Genomic DNA, 22028 nt, shown 5'->3' on the forward strand with positions numbered 1-22028 from the left:
TGTCCTTGGGTCACTCCGTGTTCTTAGGGTGCACGAGGCTTTTGCTGGATCGTCGTATTGATTCCTTTACAGACTGTAACCACCTATCTCACGGTTGTGAGAACTGGTTGTGGCTGAAATTTTACCGCGATTTCGCTGGAAGCGGGTGCAAGTTTTCAGATTAGCACCCGCTCCCGGCGAAATCCTGCGGTTGTCCTTATGACAAATTTATAAGGAAAACCTCAAATGTCATTTGAATAGAAAAATATTTATATAATAGAATCTGATATTTTTCAGGCATTTGTAAAGGGTTAGGACTCATAAAGAATCACGTGAAGATGGAAACTGTAGAAGAAGAATATTTTTGGAAAGAAATGACGAGAAAACTTAAAATTGTTTATTTTCCAAAGATTCTTAATTCTTCATTAGCTGTTGGTAAATTAAAATTTTAATAATCGGTAGCTGAAAAACATAATAAAACTATATTATTATTTAGCGCTGTTATATAATATTCTTTATAAATATTGTTTAAACAACTTTTTTGAACAATGAAATAATAAGAAGTAAATATTGCTTAAAATTATCCTTTAGCACATCAGCCGTTTCACGAAATGAGAACTCAATCACAGGGTTAGTTTTGAAAATATTACTGGTAAAAAAATGCTTTGCGTCCCTGTCAATTTTGGATTTTCATTATCAAGAAAATCATTTAATATTCAGTAGTTCTTCCAATTCAAGGATATGTGAAGAGAAAGCGGATTTTTTTACAATCATACAAACGCATTAGATATGTCGCTCACTCAGCAAAAACGCAACAACAAATAAAAAATTCACTTTGCATATATAATTGGTCGTAGAAGATTTTATCATGGCTCATTTGGAAGCTTATTTGAAAAAAGGAAAGTCTATAGGTACAAACCACCACTTTTTTCGAAAATGTAATTTAAAGATTTTTGTCCACTTTTAACATAGGTCGATATAAACCATTTTTTAAAATTTGTCATAAGGACAACCGCAAGATTTCGCCGGGAGTGGGTGCTAATCTGGAAAATTGCACCCGCTCCAAGCGAAATCGCGGTAAAATTCCAGTCACAACCACGTCATATGTCTATTTCGAATGGATAATACACGCAAACATGTAAATAATATTTTTAATTTTGTTTTCATTTGCTCAACGACACCCATATAAACGTTTTAAGCAAAGCAAAATGGATAGTAGCATCGACATCCAGCACTTCGGGTTTTTCGTCTAATTTGACTAGACCTCGGACTGAACTAACAGAAGAATTCTTGGAAAGAATGTATAGCAATGAAAAGCATATATGTAATAATGAATAGAAGTCTGCCTTCGCGTTAGATGATGTTGCCCTGTATGTAGCGTGTTATTAGGTTGAAAAGTGGGCCAATGCTGCCGAGTTGAGCTGCTCCAAACTGATTAAAGCCGAGCTTTCAGAAATCGTTTTTCTCTTCGAATTTTCACTCATTTTTTAAAATTGAAAACTTGAATTCATTTATGACTACTTTTTAGTTCCGTAACCACTATTTTGCATTTATATATTTTTTGTAATAAAATTTAGGGCCAATTTCACCAACTCTGAATAAATCCATGATTAACTAATCATAATCATTTTTTAATCAATGATTAAATCAGCGTTAACCAGCGATGCGATCTACGAAGCATTTTCAACCTCTGGTTAGCTAATCATATACTTTGTTCGTAATAACGTCTAGTTTCTCGGTCTTTCTGTTGTAACGGCGACTCTGATTGGTTAGAACGAAATTCTTCATGAATACTCGGCGCCATATTAGCATATGATAAGATTCCGAAAGTTTGAGGTCACGAGTGTTTTCAGTGGCCCTTAATGGTTGTTAATATTTAACTAACATAAGTAAATCCATCATTGAAGGATTACATTTCTTCTGGCATGGTCTTGAAAGTTATATTAAAAAGTTGTGTCACTTTTAATTATTTTTTCTTGAGATACACTTACATAACTTCTTGGGTTTGTTAAATGTGCCAGTATTTTTTTATGCTTTTGCGAACCGTGAAATAATCAGGAGTTTTTTCCTCGATTAAAACTGCCACCTTGATTTTTCAATTTTCAAAGTTTCAGGGAAATGCTAGGAAAAAGTAAAATCGTTATCAGTAGCAACACAATTTTTTTTAATTAAAAGTAAAGTCTGTAGCAATGAATTTTCTAATATTGTTAATATTTCTTTCAAAAAGGCTTAAGATATAGTATTATATATTTATACAACATTCCAAGAGTTAAAGTCTAAATGAATCTTTGTAATTTTAGAGGAAGGAAAATATTTGTCAGTATTCCAGATCACTAACGATGTTGGAAAACTAAATTTCAAAGATTCAAAGATTACCCAATGCTTCTGTTTCGAGAAGTTTAATATGAAACATTTTTTTTGTGTAAAACTTAGATTCTATGGTTTGAAATTCAAAATATTTTCATAATTTTTGCAACACCGCAATTTTTGTAGAATAAAAAACAACAGAGTTAAACACACTTAAATGCTGTTTGAGCAAATTAAAAAATTATAATTGTAGTAAACAAAAAATAAATGCTTTACCCAATTCAATGGCAGTGATTTTTATAAAAATCAAAAATGCTCATTTTCTTCCAAGATTACTCGACGTGCGAAAAAAGTTTACATAGAAGACTTGTTTCTCTTTAAAAGATTTACAAAAAGTTCTATTATCAATTTTGAATATTTCACAAAACTTTTTTTCGTTATTTAAAAAAAGTAATTTTTGAAAACTTGGCAAAAGTGATAAAAGATCTAATTGCCTATATTTAATTTAATTATTATTGAAAATTTGTGAAGAATGATTTTTTTTAAATAGTCATATCTGTATAATGTGTTACAAAAACAGTGGAAAATCTTGAAAATGGTTGAAAAATACTTTTACAAAGCATTTTCAGATGAGCAATTTTTTCATTTTGGTAGATACTGCCGTCAAAATCAATAACTCGTGCAGAAATTTTGGTTGGTCGCCGGTCGGGCCCCAAGCGGGATAAATGTGGTCCCGATAGAGTAATCTGTCTAGCGCTAGACTATAAATGAAACGCCCTATCCGATAGGGTCCAGATCTGGACCAGATATGGCCCCTTTAATTTGTAATTTTTATAATTAGTAAAATTTTAAAAGTTTTTTAACAATATTCTGTCTATCATATTCGTGATCAGAGCGTCAAAATATATAGGTATACGAAGATTCGAATCAATCGGTGGTGAGCGCTTTTCGGAAGTTTATGTTCGTCTTCATTGCGGGTATAAGAAATCTCACGAACAATTCTGTGCTTCCTAACTCGCAATGTACTTTTTGCTTTTGGCATTTTAAGTTCGATGTAAACAAAACAATATCACGACAACAACAAAAAACTTGACATAATCTTGTCTAACCTAAGCCGACGTGGTTCCGACGCAAGCCACACTATTTTCCCCCTTGCGACCACATCTGGAAAATCAGATCGGGCCCAGATCGGAACTTGGGAAAAAGTTGGGCAATATCTACACGGGAAAGCCAAATAAAAGAATAAAAAACTAGTCACCGTATTTCGTTTTGCACGGCAGTATATTGCGTTTCAACTAAAATTATACATTGTTGCCGACAATTAGGAGCACTAACCCCTTATATTATTTATGAATGCCTTAGCTATTATTGATTTCTATTTAGAAATATTTGTTTAACTTTCTATAAAGTGAAATTTTTATTATCACGCAAAAAATTCCAGGCGATTACAAATATTGTTTGTTTTTAAATTCTACATTTCTTAATTATAGGAGACAAATTTAAGATGGAAATTTGTGGAACTTCTTATGAAAAGAGCCCTTACAAAGGTCCACAATAAACATAACTAAAGATATATGTTATAAAACTTTCGCAACCAATGTCGCGGCCCCTTTCGATGAGATTTCCGTTAATAAAGTCTCAGTACTCGGATGCTACTGAGCAACTAATAAACACGGTCGTTAATATCATTGGTCGAGGGCATTATGGAGCTTCGTGTGCTCCGTGTATCACATGTGCGTGCTGTGGTGCGTAATGCAGAAATAATCAAACGTGTGCCAGAGTTTACAACTTTATGCTCCAATTCGGTTTTTGCTGACGGGAATACGTATTTCTCTTTTATTGTCTATATTCTTTTCGTTATTATTTTTGTCGGCAACGAAGATTTCATTATATTTTCCTACTTCATATTTACCTACTTTCTACTCTTTGTCTTCAACAGGAATATAGAATATTTTAAATATAATTATTTGAAATAAATTATTGAATTTTAATTTCAATTATTCGCTTTTTGAACAAGATTGCTAATTAGAAACATTTCCCACTTTTCTGTCACATATAGACTCATCGCGGTTGAAAAACCCTGCATTGGAAGAAATAAAAAAAAGGCTCATTGCGTACGTTATTTTATCCTTCTCTCGCGTATTATTTATACGGACGATTCATAGGTTAATCGAGAGATTCGTTCCGAGTGGCATATGACGATGCATGTGACCAGGCTCCACTTCTAGTGATTCATAAAAAACAGAGAAATAACAAAACTCGTGACTTTGACGCAGATAAGTTCAGAAATATTATTGCTAAAAAGATGCTAGAAGAAAAATGTCCTCTTAAGAAATAACTACTATATTTCATCGTAATACGAGACACCTTGAATTTAAAACAGTTCTTTTAACGGAAATGTTCTTTCAATCTTATGCCTTTCCTACAATCGCACTTCAGTAATTGTATTTTTTATTTTCAATAGCGTCATGCGCCGCTGACCATTTTCTCTGCGATAATAATTTAAGTTGCAGGGAAAGTAAAATGAAGACGCTTTTACCTTAGTGCAATACGTTGCTCTATGAATTTTAGGCTTGCATGTAAATGGAATGAAAAAATAATAAAAACTTCCTAGAAAAATTCTGTTTGCTTTAAAGTAGATAAATTCAAAAGAATAATCAATTACAGGATTCCAAGCATACAGTAAAATACATTTAGCAATACGTTTTTTCAATCATATTTTTATTTCTTATTTAGAAATGGCATAATCGTACGAATATATAGTTAGTTTTAAAGTATTAAAGATGAAATATTACAATTTTTGAAAATGTGAGTGAAATGTGACAAATCAAATATAGATATTATAACATATATTATAACATATTTGGCTTCTAAGCTGACTAAAATTTTAAAAATCTCAAAAAATCGTTAAAAAGAGTTTCTGTTCTTTCAGAATTAAATTTGAATGTGAAAAATCAAATTAGTTTCAAACAATTATATAAGTAATGTCTGCGTTTGTAAAAAATACAATTAAACCGTAAATTTCGCAAATGAATCAATTTTTTTTATTCTTTACGTGCTGTTCGTGCGATTTTAAGCGTGTTCTTGGAGTAGAGTCGCAGTTTAAAAATTACTTAAAGTTTAATTTGATTGATAAAATTGTTTAAAAAAGGGTCCATTGATTCTTGAAACAACACAGAAAAAACTAAGAATAAAATTTGTTGTAGGAAATTTTTTTGAGTGATAAAGTTTTATTTAGACAACTTCGTGTCTTTCAAAAATCATTTATTTGTCATGAAAAAACAAAAGAAAGTTTAACCGATATTTGTGTCAAGTTTATCCTGTGAAGTTAATTTTTGTTGCAGAGAATCTTTCGTCGGAAATCGATGTAAAGTTAATCTTCTATTTCTTCTTTTAAATTTCAGAAGAGAAACTCAAAAGTAAATAATAAAAAAAGTTGAGCTCAGAACTTTTTATTAAAAATATATTTATTTGAATCTGTATATTTTGTCTTACACATGAGACAAAATTCGTAATATTCATCAAGCTTTAATTTGCAAACGCTGATTCTGTTCCTTGCAGAGTTATTCAGAATTATAATCACCACGTTTTTATAGAAATTATTTTATTTCGAAATAAGTCATACATCCAATTTTAGTAGTGATTTTTTTTTTATTCAAACGGTTTGCTTAATAATATTGATGCGGATTAGAATTGTAAAGAACATTTTAAGGAATAGAATCAGCTTTTCTAAGTTAAAATTGAATAAAAATTATGACTTTTACCTAAAGCAGAAGAGAAAACACATTTACTTACCTATTTTTATTATAAAATTAGTTGTAATAATCCATGGTCCCTTTATTGTTACTTTTATAAATTTAGTAAAAGATTAATTAATTTTTAACTTGACAGTACACCTAGAATATCGTTACAGACATGATACAATATTACAACACACTATCCAAACATATTTTTTCTATCCTAAATGAACACAAGATGATCTCTGAATTAAGTCATAAATTTAACTCAATTTGATTTTTTTTAAGTGATAAATAGGAAGTAAAATGAGAAACATAATAAATGACCCCATAATGTATCAATTGAAATACTTGTTCAAGCGAACGTCGTATTTCACAAAAAAAAACACATATAATGTGAATTAGAGATTTTCGTAAGTGATCACCAAAATAAAGTTATGTTTAATTCTTGTACCCCAATGCTCAATTTAATTCAGAAGTGGATAAAAATGCAGCAAACAGTTAACAATTACATCGACTTTAATGGCTAGCAATACGGCCGTCAGGTCCCTGGATCGTTTTTATAGGTTTGAGTTTATTGTGGTTTTTACAATACATGAAATCTATTCAAATTCTTTTTATAACAATGATTTTCAAACATCGAACATCTTCAGTAAAGTTTTTTCTTCTTTTGGTCTCATTGCAATGTCAACTTTATGTATATAAGAACCTACCTCTGTCCCGCAAATGTACAAACGGAAGGTAGAACCCTTAGAATTTCAAGTTTAAAAATGCTTATCTTTGATTCTGCTCATCGCTATTTCTTCAGAAAATAATTGCGTACTGAAAATATGGGTCAATGCAGTTATTACGGGAATGATTGGATGAAGAAAAAAGAGTTTAGCTTTTTCAATCGAAGGAAAAAATATTGGTAATTGTTTGAATATTACATACATTTAGTTTATCTGAAGTTGTACCATTTGCTTATGAATCAATACGCAGATACTCACCATAATTTTTTTGTTTTTTTCAGATTTTATTGGGACTTATGTATGCTGCTTCTGCTAGTAGCTAATCTAATTATTCTGCCGGTCGCCATTAGTTTTTTCAATGACGATTTAAGCACCCGGTGGATAGCCTTCAACTGCCTTTCCGACACAATATTCCTCATAGACCTCGTTGTTAACTTTAGGACTGGTAAGTCATACATACTTTCAAAACTTAGAATTTTATTAGTGTAATTTATGACTTTTGAATTTGCATCCGAATATAAAAAACTCTTTCCACAATGAAAAATATGTCACTTCATCAAATTTCTTTCTCTTACGCCTCAAATGATTAACTTCGGAATGAGGACATTTTTAACAAACTGTTATAAACAATATTTTTGTTGTGTTCACTCTATCAATATTCCTTGTGATATCTCCTATACGGAGACTGAACTCTAAAACTTTTTCAAAGTTGACCTTTTCGAATATAAATATGATTTGGAACTTTTGGTGTGTAAAGATCTTAAACCTCGATATGGGAAGTTTGCTCCTGAGTCGTGTGAAACCATGGCTAGAAGTGTAATGCAAGGTTCAAACACACCAAAAACTTTGAAGATGCAAGGTTCTGATACACCGAATTCTTTCGGCTTCGTTTGGTATTCTTCTGCATATTGATATATGCATGGAAAAGTGAAAGTTATTGTTTTGACGTGATATGTTTTTTTTTAAAGAGAAAATCCTTAAATGGCGAAGTTATTCGTTGAGAAGATCTTACTTCTTGACATTTTGTTATCACTCAGGGAGTAATTTGATGCGCATTTGAGTGGCGCGAACGCAGAATTGGGTCACGCGTTAACGCGTCGAAGAGAGCATTGTAAATTAATCTGTATTCTACAGCGACAATACAAATTGTTACAAATTGTTGTTGTAAATTGTTGATTCATATTTTGTAGTTAAACTCGAATGTGTGATCAAACGTTTTGAATATCAATTAGCGTCGCCTAGCGCACTTGCGAATTCTGAAGCTAAAACGGAAGATTTGTAGACCCAAACTAGTTAGCTATAAGTAAACATAAACCCATTTGTAGCTTCATGAACAAGGATTTCTTGTGGCTTAAATTCTATTAATACTTTCTAACTACATCCACGTTAGAGAAAGGCCGAAAATTTTCAATGAATCTTAAATATTGCACAAATTTGCGTGTATGGCAAAAAAGTAATACAGGTCGGCCTCTGAATAGGCGACTGGGGAGGAAGCGTTTTCGCGAGTTGAGTTCCCCCCACCACAAAACTCAATCTAGGCATAATCTGATCTATTGATTGCTTTCTTCGATCTCGGAGCACTTGCTGTGAATAGGCGACAGCTCAGAAGTGACTTTTTATTAGCGTTTTAACACATTTACATATTACTTTTTGATATATGTTTTTAAATGTTATCAAAATTATAATTGAACATTTAATAATATTGTTAATATGTACATATTACGTTTTTAAATATAGATTATATTTATTTCATGTACAAATATTTAGATAATGATGTACATACATAATATATTTTTAAAAATTAAATACGTTTACCAGAACGAATACTTAATATGTTATGCGTATTGAAGAAATAAATAAAAATTTCTATTTAAATATCTTCGTCTAATAAAACTTCTAACGATGACTTAAGAAGTTTAAAGGCATTGTTGCTTTCTTTATTATACGAAGTATTTTGGCTTAAAAAAATATTCTTCTATTGAGATACAAATCAAATTGTATACGTACAAATTGATACAAATTAAAATTGTATGCGTAGGCAAGTTTTAACTGATATACTGTAATATAATGAATTAATTAATAATAATTATAATTTATACGGATAGTATTGATAATCTGTTAAAATTACACAAAACGATCTATATCAATACACTTCACTGAAACAAACCAAATGATCGTACAACTTGCGCAGTCGCCTATTCAGAGTAAATGCCCCAAGATCGAAAAAGCCAAACAAAAGATCAGATTATGCCTCGGCTGAGTCTTGTGGTGGGGGAGTTCACTTCGCGGAAACACTTCCTCCCCAGTCGCCTATTCAGAGGCCGAGCTGTACATTCAAAATTGAAGCACTAAATTTCAAGAATCATGTAATTTTAACTGCACATACCTCGTAAACTATAAGAGACATAAGCGAAAATTGAGAAGTTCGCCACTCAGCATTTGAATGCACAACAGATTTCAAGGTTTTAGAGATTTCAAAGATTTCCTAGGAATTAATATAATTTCAAAGGAATTGGTAAGATTTCATACAAGATACAAGATTTCAAAAACTCAAACAATTTTAAAAAGGTTTCACAAAGAATTCAAAGATCTCTTTGAATAGAAATTGAATATTTTTTACATGAGAATGCAACTCTAGTTAAAAATTAAGTATTTGATGAAAATTCACATTTTTTATTTGAAATTCAAGTCTTTTTGTAGGAAATTTGTATTTTCAACTCAAAAATGAAACTATTTTTCGAAAATGTATCCATTTGGACAAATGTTGAACTGATTTCTGAGAAATTAATTTTTTTATTTGAATATTATTAATTTTAGTTACAAAATTCTTTTCTTTCGTGAAAAACGTAAATTTTTTGTTGAATGTTCTTTTTTTTCTGAATAATAATTTTTTATACTAAAAATTGATTAAATTTAACTCTTTTGGATTTAAAATACAATTTTTTTTAACTTATTTTTTTAAAGATTCATAATTTTTATTGGGTATGTATCTCTTTAGTCCAAATTGAACCACTTTGATAAGCCTTGATAAGATTTTTTGACATACAAAATTTACTGATTTGGTAAAAAATTCAACTGTTGTAGAAAATTCGATTTCAAACTAAAACTGAAATACTATATTTTTGCTTAAAAATTGACCTTTTTAAGTTTAAAATTTTAATCATTTAGTTGAAAACTTAATTACTTTGTCAGGAACTCACCTTTTTGATAAAAAACAAACGTCATTTATTTGGTTAAATATTTATGCTTGTGGTTGAAAAGTAAAATATTTGTTTCAAAATTCAACTGTTTTGTAGAAATATTCTCTTTCTGGCTTGAAAATGATAAATTTTGTCAAAATTTCATTTTTTTGTATGTAAAATACAACTGGTTGAAAATAAATCTGTTTTGGCTGATGGTTTAACTAATTTGTTGCATATTTGTCTATTTTTGTTCATTTTAACTTTTGATTCATTCAAAATGTAAATATTTTTTTGGTTAAAATAATAACTAATACATTTTTGTTGAGAATTCCTATTTTTTGGTTGAAAGTTAAACTGCTTGGCTGAAAGTTGAAATAATTTGTTACTAACAAGAAATAGCAAATTTTTGGAAAATCACTCTCTCCCAAAGCATCGTATGTTATTTTAGAATGAAGAACCTAAATAAGCCATGAAACAAATTTAGTCGAAAAAAATACGAAAGAATGGAAGAAGGTCAAGTCTTACTAACCCTAACAAAGGCGGTACGTGGTACAAATTTTCAGAAAAAATTTTACATATAATTTGTACACGGTCATTTATTGTAATTGGGTTTCAATTAAATTAGCTTTTGGTAAGCATATGCTTTAGAACTACAAAGTATACAAAAATGGGCAAATTCAATTAAACCTCAATTTCCATACGGAATCTGCATCTCTCTTTCGCAAATATTTAAGAGATTTTACAAAGATTTCAAAGATTTCGCGAAGGCTCCAGATTTCAAGAATGACCAACCCCTTGGCAAAAAGCAAAACTGCTATACCCCCAATTTTCTCGATACCCGAGGATTGTGCCCATTATTCGATTGTCTATCGGATGTATTTACTTTTAAAGGGAATATTGTCATATCAGAAATGAGCTTGCACATCAGGGTCGTAATCGCATTTTGATCTGCGCAAGAAATTGAGCTCGACAGTGATTTCACAGCAACTAAGTATGTGCTAAACTACATAGCTTACACAGTTTACACGTTCCTCGTACAGCAAACATACACACACAGAGCATACTATAAGACGAGAATTATGCTTACGGTATGTTAACTTCATTGAAATGTGATGTAGAGGCAGACTTGGAGTCGTTATGGCCGGAAACAGCCCCCGTGGGAACTCCTTAGCAATATCAGCTCACTGGAGTCACCCTATTCCGAATTCCGAATCTATTTCCAGCTTGTTTCTCGTGTGGAGAATCCAGGGCATCGAAGATTAAAACTCAAGTTTCCCCGTCTAGTCAAATTATACACTGCAGTGAGAGAAATTCATCAAGTGATTTTCAAATTGTTCCATCTGATTTGAAAAAAGCATTTTGGAAATAAAGTATTCTCACATTGTTGTTGCCTATTTTTATAGAGATTAAATTGAAAACAGCGAGAAATTAGGTTTTGATGCCGGAGTTCAAAGTGGTTAATTTATTATTTATATTCTAACAATTATTCTGTGGTTTGCTATTGCATGTTCAAGATTGCTCGTGTTGAAAATGTTATTATGGATGTTGTTAAAGGCGCTAGTGTGGCGGATATAATATTACAATACATGCGTGGATATATAACAATAGCAGAATTTTAAAACCAAAAAATCTAAATAAAAAGACTTATTGTAAAGTTCAAATAAAAAATTAAAGAAGAAAACGATTTTTCTCTGTCATTAGCTTGACAATCATCTGGAATTTTCAGGACGACTAGTCTACCCACTGTTTTAATTCCCCCAATTTTTCGGGACGATTAGATACAGCCTTAATATACAACATTAACAAATAATATTATGATCAAGCATCACCTTGTCGATAACAGCAAGTGATTTAATCGTCAAATATAATTACTTTATCAACGAACAATTGGAAGGAATCGACATTTGTTATCTATTTTCATTAAAATAAAAATTTTAAAGTCGCTTACATAATTAGTTATAAATTTATTAAAAGTTACTTTGAACTTTTGTTTTTTGATTTTAGTCCCATTCATTTTTTTTAATCGATTGAGAAAACTAAAAGGAATCGAAATATTAATACTTTAAAAAAAAAATCTTGTTATTAAATTGCATTAAAAAAGGATCAAATAAAAAATCTGATAAATACCTAAATTTAAAAAATTTTGTAAAACCATTTTAGTCATAAACTTCACCCACGCAACACTAAAGTTTCACCATGTTTCATCAAAATCATTAGTCTCACATGGTATTACTTCGCCATCATCGTTAAGAATATTATATTGTGTATCGAGGGCGTAAAGAAGGCTATTCTGACGAGTGTGAACTTGCCGCCCGCGCGAAGCGATGGTGGTAGTCGCACGAGACAAAATAGATGTACGCCCTTGATACAGACGATACTTTATGTCCTACCCTTCTTGAAAGCAAGCATATAAAGCAGATAAAAATGTTTGGCGTTCTTGGCAATTTTAAGTTATAAGTGAAAGGAATAAATAGCGTACTTATCAGAAGGGAAACTGGAGTTCAGCGATGTAATTTTTGAAAGATAAATATAATTTTCTCCATATTCTCAATTGCGTGGTGCAGTATGTGTTTAGCCGGCCTAAAGTTTCATGCAGGCCCGGCTGCGGAGTCCATATGTGCGAACTTCGCTGGGCTGAAATCGGCCACACTATGTCTGCTTCACGTGCATAAAGGAGAGTCCACAATAGGATTTGAGAAACCGACGTAGCATTGACTTGACATAGCAGTAGCTCGGACGTGATGCGCGCGCATGTATTTTCAACTGTTTATTTTTACGATTTTACGATCCATGGAACTAAACAGTTAAAAATACATGCGCGCGCATCAGGTCCAAGCTACTGCTATGTCAAGTCTACGTTAAGTCAATGCTACGTCGGTTTCTCAAATCCTATTGCGGACTCTCCTTAAAATGGTCCGTTATCAGGGAGGTTAAACAAAAAGAATTTTAATGATTCCAAGGATTTTCAAGAAATACCAAGAGATTTTAAGGAATTTTAAATAATGTTATGGCATTTCGAGGTATACCACAGCATCAAATATTTCAATTGATTTCCAAAGAATTTGAAGATTTTTTAATAATATAAGGGATTTAAAATAATCCTAGATAATCCCTTGAAATATTTTAAAATAACTTAATATTTTTTGAATTACTCAAAATGTATATAGTGAAATTCTATTAAATCCTTGGAAATAGCCCTCAAAAATTTAAATATTATATAATATTGAATTTTGGATTGAATCTTCCAAAATCTAGGCTATAAATATTTGAAACCATTGTAGAACATTTTAATGTTTTCTAGAATAATATAGAATAACTTCGAAAATCTTAGGAATTCTGTAAAAATACACGAGATAAACACACACTATTTTTTATTACTGGTATTGGTCAGATGCATAATTAGAATAGCCATTCTGTTCTTTTTCGCCTATTGGACTTTGTTTAACGTTACGAGCTCACGCTTAAAGTTTCGTACGTCATCGACGGGCCTCATCAGAATTTTTAATTTAGCACAAATACATTGAAATGTGCAGAGATTATAAAATTAAGTGTTATCTAATAAAAATACTTAAAAATTATCTTAACCAAAGGTCAGGTTTTCGGCGGTTAAGATTGTGTTTGTCACAATTTGATGTTCCGTATACATATTTGGCATTGTGGTAATTTTCATACATATTAGCTAGTATATAACAAAATTTCTGAATATGGAATATTCGCTAATGCTCTAAGAATCTTAAAATATTGTAGTACATTCGGTATTCGAATAAGAATATTCGATTTTAATTATTTCGGAAATTCTAGAATTTTCTACAAAATGTAAGAACCTTTTAGATTGTGTGATTTTAAATGTAATTTAAATATTGGGATGTAAAGAAGTTTCAAAATCCCATCGTACATAATAAAAAAGTTTCTTTATCTTCTATATCAAATGATTTTTCTTTTAAATTATGTGAAAACAAATTATAAAGTTCTAGTGTGTGAATATTCCTTATTTTCAGAAAAAAGTGTTTTACGTCCCTAATTATTGACAAATTAAATAGTTTTTCTAGTATTATGGAAAGAAATATAATTTATTTTGTCTAGGTATAATGCAACAAGATAATGCTGAGCAGGTGATACTGGATCCAAAGTTAATCGCGAAACACTACCTCAGGACTTGGTTCTTTCTCGACCTCATTTCCTCCATACCACTAGATTATATTTTTCTCATATTTAATCAAGTGAGTATTATTTTTTAATTCTTGTTTACGATTCTCTTGACTTTTTTTTAAATTATTGGTTTAAAGTTATAATCAGGCCTTTTTTCTGTTTAACTTAATATAAGAAAGTTCGGCTGAAATTCCGAAAACGTCACCTCAAAGGCGAACTAGTCATTAGTCCTATACTAGACTTAGAAGTTTTTTTTGTGGTTTAAAAAACCGGCACTGTTTTTCTGCGCGCCTGCGCTAATCAAAATTCTGTAAGCGCAGCACAAATATTTTCAATCAGTCTAGACACTTCTCTAAACGAAAACTGTAACATTATTTTTTTGTCAAATCAACAGGACGTAAACATTTTTCTTAAAGCAAACGAGAAAGGCATACCAGCATTTGAAAGTCAACGTTTTAAGGTAGCGTTTCAGAAAGTTCAGCAAGAAATTCCATAGAAGGAATTTCACTTTAAATGTTTTAACTTTCCTTACGATGACTATAGAGTTTGTCAGTATAATGTACATGTTGTACGCTGCCGTGTAAAAGAAGAAAAGCCATTATCTTTATTCAGAGTCGAACTGAAATATTGGCGCAAATGTACACTGGGAATCCCATGTAAGTCCCTGCTATTTAAGTCGTACCGAGAATTGTTGCCGCAGTGCGGTGATTTCAGGATGAAAGTGGAGACACTCGGGGCCTAGGACTCGAGTGTATTTTTCGTAAACCAATAAAGAAAAGAGTGTACCTCCAAACAAATGACGATGCACTGCACGAGCTCCTGTAGTTACATGTTTTTATTGCCTACATTACTAGTCACAAAATTAAATCTTGTAACAAAATTTTTGATGAAAGCCTTAATTGCCATGATCTAATTATAAATCATATAACATACAAAAAAAGGAGCCTGCATGAATGTAAATATATCAGAATCTCCAATTTCACTAAAGTCTAGTTACCGGTTTTCTTGTTTTGCACGGAAGTACAGCGTATTGAAACTTGCGTTACATCAATAATATTTTTTGCAATTTTTGGAAATTTTATATTATATTAAAGATATTTTTTCGTGGTACAGTTTCAGGATTTCAGCGAGTCCTTCCAGATTTTGCATGCTGGACGTGCTCTCAGGATTCTCAGGCTCGCAAAGCTTTTATCACTCGTTAGGTTACTTCGTTTATCGAGACTGGTGCGGTATGTCTCGCAATGGGAAGAAGTCTATGTAAGTATTATTTTCTATTCACTTTTCTCCTCTTTGGTTTAGTATTATAGACTATAAAGCTTCAATGAATTACATTAATTCCTCTATGTCCAGTTTTCTTTTCGAAAGCACTCGACTTTCTAAAAACGTCCAAAGTAAATATCAGTGAGTCGCCCTCATGAGGAATTACTCCCGTGATTAACTAAATGGTCAAGTGCTTTCCTGAATCAAGATTTTCAGGAAATTTTGTCTTATGTCAAATAATACCTTCGCCCTCTATATAAAGCCGAAGGTAAAGGACTCCCTTTCTGTTGTTTAGTCCTTATTTTGTCTGTCAAAAGAAATTAAATTTCTCTAGGTCGCAAGAGAAAACCTCACGTCAGTAGTGGATTAAACTGGTATCTTGTAACATTTTAATCCAAATTTTTTTAACTCCTCGATAATTTTACTAATTGAAAAAATTTTCACATGGAGAAACGATCCGAAATCCACCTTCATTTTTGTCAGTCCACAACGGCTGACATTTTTCCTGGCACGCAGTGAGGAAAAGTAGAACTTTTGGTTCAAAAAGATCCACAGCTCGTAATTGTTAAGCGATTTTTAAATTTCTTTTTTAAATTAAAGCTCAATAATTTTGGGGAGTAATGTCGTGGCCGACTTTGTTTGTGATTTCTCATTTTGTTATTTAAGTTGAAGAATACTAGAAAACTACTATTTTTTGTATTAGCACTACCTACTTTCTTCTGTTTATTGATAGTTTCTCAAAATAACATACGGAATTATTGATGCAAACCTTAATGATTAGAAGTTTTCATTAAGATTGAATATTTTTATTTTTTAATTGTAATATACAAACTAATGTATAAGACAAAGACCTGCTGCATGTGCGTGGTTTGAAGGCACTACCTTCACTTATTTATTCGTTGAATTATGTCAAAATAATAACTAATCATAAGTAATAACTAGGTAAGAACAATTTTAATTATTATACAAATTTTTCCAATACAAATTTAAATATTCTACATTTTTAAGATAGAAAATTTTTCTTTTTGTGAAATCACTTAATTTTCATTTTAGGATTATTATTATTAACAATTTGTTTTAAAAATGCACAGTTTGTATAAGAATTAATAAAAAAATGTTAATAATTACTCTATATTCTATTATTGAATGGGAATTCTGTGTTTAATAATGTTATTATTGAGATTGAAAGAATTCACAAATTTTCTATATTGAAAATTGTGAAATAAGTTAATTTGTTTCTCAAAATTGTTGTTGAGTATTAAGATATTATTCTTGATATGAAAATAAATGACCTTATACGAATAACAAATTTTATCTACATTCGAAAATGCGATACAGTAAGAGAATTTTTTCACAATTGTTTATATAATTTAAAACTTTTCTCGTACAAATATCGATTATAATTAGTTAATCGTATATTTTCACGAAGCAAGAAGTATAAAGAATCCATTCGGACAATGAAAATGCAGCAGAAGCCAGTGTTATCAATTGATTTGTAGCAATTAAATTGATAGCAATTAAATTTATTTGGAAATTTAAATTGTATCGAAAACTGCTATTTATTGAGAATGAATTAACTAATTCCAAATGTTTTTGAGGAAACATAAAACTCATAAATCGGTTAAGAAATATGACCTTCAGAACTTTATGAACCAAAATGCCTCTTTTGCTCGCCATGTAGCGTCTCAACACAGATTATATCGCTTTTTTCGTTAAACGTATCTTTGTCCTTTCCAAGTCTTTCCAATATCTAGTTTTCTGCTTCTATTTTCCCTACTCTGTGAAAGATATTTTCAAAGGTCGTTATAATCTATTATCTCCTGTACCTTGGCCCTTAAACTAACTGGTTATATTGTGATTATTTTTCCACAAGTATTAAGAAAAGGGACTATTTTCCTTTATGATGCATACGCATAAATAACTTCTGTATTTGAATCTGAAACCGTAAGTGACAGGTGATAGGAAGATAAGTAGATATACCAAAAAATGATTAATTTTTTCTGGGTAGATAATCTATGAAGTCAATATTGGGTAAAAAACATTGTTCTGCTCTTAAAGCTTAAAAATTTAAATCTTTAATCATTCGTAAGTTGAAATATTATAAATAGTAAGATTTCCTTAGTTAGATCTATTATAAATATAAAATTTTTCCACTTTTAACTTTCTTCTGTTATTAAAAATTATCCTTAGAAGACCTAAATTATTATGAATTGAAAGTTTACTGAAACTAGTAGTTTTAACTGAAGATTAAAGGAGGTTATCACGAACATTTAGTCTTGATTTTTAAATGAAATTTATAATATAATACAGCTATAATAAAGTAGAATAATAATAATGATAGATTTTAATTGCATGGGTAAACTAAAATGATATAAAATAATGTCAGTAAATGATTCACACGTAACAAACTATTAATGGGCATGTCGAACGTATTAATCAAAGGTATTATTTATTACTGAATTATTTGCTATATAACTTTTATATAATACAATAAATGGATAGGTTTACTTCAAGGCGATTAAACTTTGAGCTTTTTTATATATCCTTTACTTTCGGATCGTACATATTTTTATAGAATACATGCGTTAGTCTAAGAATCTAGTTTGTAATTGAACATTTTTAGAAAAATTGGTGATATATATTTCTATCAACTGACAAAATTGCTTAAAATAAGTCATAAGCATTATTAAAAGTCTATAAATGATTAGAACATAAATTTCGTCCTAAGGTATAGAAAATTGTCACAATTTTGTCTCTTGAGTCTTAAAAAACAGTAGTCGTGGACACAAATTTTTTTGTTTGGAATTCACTTATCTCAACATTTTTTTGAATTGTTAATTTCTCCCATGTAACCTTTCTTTTCCAGGATGCCTTTAGTTTCTGATTTAATTTACATTAAAGTAAGTTTTATGCACAATTGGGCATGCTTTTATAAAAATCAGACAAATTCAATAGAAAATAATATTTTTAGCTATACAGAATCTGATGTAAACTGTATTTACAATAACTGATTAAATATCTTTGGAATTTCTGTAGATTTTTTGTTAAATTTAAACGGATTTTTAAAAAAATTTCTAGGAATATTTAGAAAACTATAAGTCATCTCAATAGCAATGCTGAGAATAAATTTTGGAATCTTTAATACATTATTTATATGGAATTTTAAAATAATATAAAATCAATTCGTAACTTCTTTATTATTTTAATCGAATCCATACTAAACAATTTTCTGAAATCTGGACAGAAATGTTTATACTCAATGGGATTGATATGGCATCTCTTAAATCTTCTGGGACTACCATAAAATTCCAAATTTCTTCTTATTAATATTTTCTTTCAAATTTCTGTCTAGATGTTTTCAAAAATATTTATAGATTATCGCGAATACATTCACGAAAAACCAAATTAAAATGGATGATCAACGATTTTTATGATCGAAATTTCTCGCATATCCTAAACAAGACTTCAGAATGAATTTCACGTGATTTCATGTAAATATTTTCAAATATTGTATGAAATTAGCATGACCAAAATTTCATGCATATTATTTTTGTTTCCTTTCCACGAAATCATCCATAAGTTTGCTTATCCTCACACCTTGATTTCACCATAAAGTATTTTCACTCGTTACTGCACAATTTAATACGAACGTTATCTTTGTGTCGTTGTAATACGTAATTATAAATCAAGATAATTCAACTCTCATAAAGAGTGAGAACGAAGTTTTATGGTAGCAAAACATATTTTCTAGTTTTTACAATTGAATTGTTCGTATTTTGTGCCCCGTATTTCGTATTTTCTGTTTTTACTTTAATGCTTTAATTTTGACACAGTGCCACTCACTAGCAGATTCAAAGGCACATTCACAATTCAAATAAATATTACTACATACTATATGTATATATATAAATATATACCTGTTGCCACTACTACTGTTAATATCAATGGCGGCAGAACCGATGGATACCACTAACTTCCTAAATGATATGCTATACATATTTTTTCATGATTAAATAATAAACGTATTTGGACTTACTACTACTGATTGCCATTTTAAGACAAAAACTTAATGAAAACATATATTTGTCTAGTTTGATAGATACCTTATCGAATTTCTAACACTAGATTTTGATAAAGTTGTTTCTTTAATTCCCAGAAGTTGTAGATCAATGGGATATGATAAGAATAATCTATAATATTTTGAAAATGCAGAATTAAGTCGAGTTTTCACCCTTAATCTCAAGATTGGAGCACAAGATGAAAATCATTCAAATGACAAGTTAATGTCCCATGGAACAATAATGTCCCATAACATTTTTAATGTGGATTACGTTAAGAAATTTTGAGAGAAAACTACATTCAAAAATTTTGAATTGGATACATTGATTAATTTTCGAAATATCATTTTTGCTAATATGAAAATTATTGAATTTTTGTTAATTCACAGAAACTTCACCATAAACTTCACCATATGTTTTCAAGAGGATAATTCTAAGTGGTATCGACATTTTTAAGAGTAGTGTTTTTTTCAAAAGACGTGCTGTTAAAAATTCGTTGTCTTTCGTTTTTTTTTTCTTTAATTCACTCTCCTGAGTGGAAAACCCTTTGTTCCCACTGGTTACCATCACTGCCGCTACGATTATCCGCTTTATTATAACCAATTTGAATGACACGCGTGTGGCTTGCAAGCTACACGCGACCCTGACAAAGATCCTCTTTGAGGTCAGATTGGGATTTTGCGAACACATTTCGAATGGGTTTGCAGATCCCCCTTTACCAACAGCCGGAGAGGCACTACGAGCGTCGGGCTACACCGACCCAACCAGACAGAACCAGCAAGGTGTGACAGCCTAGTAACCCTGATACCAAGGCGAAAAGCCCTTTGTTGATTAAAGCGTTCGTTAAATCAAACTCAATGTTTCTACGCTAGATAATTATTAACTGTGGATTTTCCTTAGAGGAGTTGCATAGTTTGTCGTCTCAGTCTAACCAATGAGATATTAACCCAGTTTAGCTCTCACTGGAAAGCAGAACTGATCATGAGCCGAGCAACTCTGTTTACCTCACATTGTTACCCTATCAGGCATAATAAAATTAATTCCTTCTGATTGTTTCAATGTCCACTTAACACCGCTAGTAAGTTAATTGATGTGAATCATGCGAATCAAACATCTCGCCTCTATAGTCGCGTTAGTAAGTCTGTTTCGCTATGCGTTCCCGAAAGTTCTCAAAGCTATTATATCCAGCCGGAACCTCATCTTTCTTATGACAAAGATAAAGGATTTAGACACAACCATCCTTGCCATCCCAGAGAATTTTCGTTAACGCCTGCTTTCATTTCGTTTGCTTCCCTTGCCAGCTCTTGCTCAGATCTGCTGTTGCCTGTAGTCCAAAATAAAAACAAATGCAAGGTGGATCACCAGCTTTTTTCTTCATATCTGTGGGAATATTGATGAAATGACAGTTACTTAAACTGAATTTTAGTATTAAATGAAATTATAAATGGAAAATGCGAACACAAATTAAAGTTTCTAAGGAGTCCACCTTTCATGATAGCTCATTCATTGGCATTCTCCGGAGAACAATTTGCTATGACATGTTGTCATGTTCGTCGGGTGTTTTGAAAAGATACCGTGCAACTATAGGAACGAAAGAGAATTGGAGTTACATCTAGTTGCAAACTATCGTCTCAAATAGTAAAGAAATTAAATTTAATAAAAATATTGGAGCAGAATATTAAAATATTTTCAATGGGATAAATAAAACTGTAGAGTATCAAACAATGTACCATCATGTCTTGTGATATTGATTTTCGCTCTCATGATTTTCACAAAAAATCAAGAATAGACAATTAATAAAATAGAATCTTCAATTTTTATTAGTGAAATTATGGTTTTAAGTGTGATGTAAACTCTTTAATGTTTATCAGCTCTTTTATTATGAGTGTCTTTTTCTTCGTATTAATCAGGTTTACATTTCTTTCTAGAATTTGTAGGTAAATGAGACTGAGGTATGGATGCATATTTACTTAATCTGGAGTTTCAGTTTGCTAACAGTCAAGCTGAAGTCGCCTCGTTCGAGTTTTGATCTTTTAGCACTCCCCTAATAAAAAAATATTAAACGTCTACACGGAGAGAAATTTCAGGAGATTAATTCACGTCACTACTCCTTGATTTTATTACGCTTTGGCGCGAAAACTAAGATCTCGGAACCCTTGCTCTTAAAAGCATAGGTTTCGAAGTTTCAGGCATTAGGTCACGCCCCTTTGTTCTCAGGTCTTAAATTCTATGCTTTTAGATCACAGTGTCCGACTTTAAATCACGTAAAAATTGTAGCTCTAAAATCACGCGCTTCCGTGAATTAATATCTTGAAATTTCTCTCCGTATAGTGGTTGATTATATTATTATGGTATCAAAATTGCGAATGTACTTATCATTTTGAGTAAAAATTTGAGCAAATAATGTTCCATTACAGAACATATTATATTATAGTAACTTAATTTGAGATTTTAGGTTTAAATTTTTATAATTCAAAAAAATCGTATATTCATACTGAATTTAGTGTACGCATATACTAAATTTTATGCACGTGTATACTAAATTCAGTATAAATATACTAAATTTACCATACGCTGATATACTAAATTTAATTTTATGTTGTGAATTCTTGCTTCCACAGCATT

At 30.8% G+C, this 22028-nt stretch overlaps 1 protein-coding gene across 4 annotated transcripts in view; it reads left to right on the forward strand.

Annotated features, from left to right (window-relative positions):
* The window catches only part of LOC117174676 (potassium/sodium hyperpolarization-activated cyclic nucleotide-gated channel 2), a 167274-nt gene that overhangs the window by 106702 nt on the left and 38544 nt on the right, over window positions 1-22028 (forward strand). For all 4 annotated transcript variants that reach the window (XM_033363974.1, XM_033363975.1, XM_033363972.1 and 1 more), the window contains 3 exons: window positions 7036-7199; window positions 14020-14156; window positions 15199-15342. In XM_033363974.1, the coding sequence (XP_033219865.1) occupies window positions 7036-7199; window positions 14020-14156; window positions 15199-15342 (445 nt within the window). The remainder of the gene's footprint in view (window positions 1-7035; window positions 7200-14019; window positions 14157-15198; window positions 15343-22028) is intronic.

This window comes from Belonocnema kinseyi, chromosome 6, assembly GCF_010883055.1.
Source record: "Belonocnema kinseyi isolate 2016_QV_RU_SX_M_011 chromosome 6, B_treatae_v1, whole genome shotgun sequence".
Taxonomy (NCBI): domain Eukaryota; kingdom Metazoa; phylum Arthropoda; class Insecta; order Hymenoptera; family Cynipidae; genus Belonocnema; species Belonocnema kinseyi.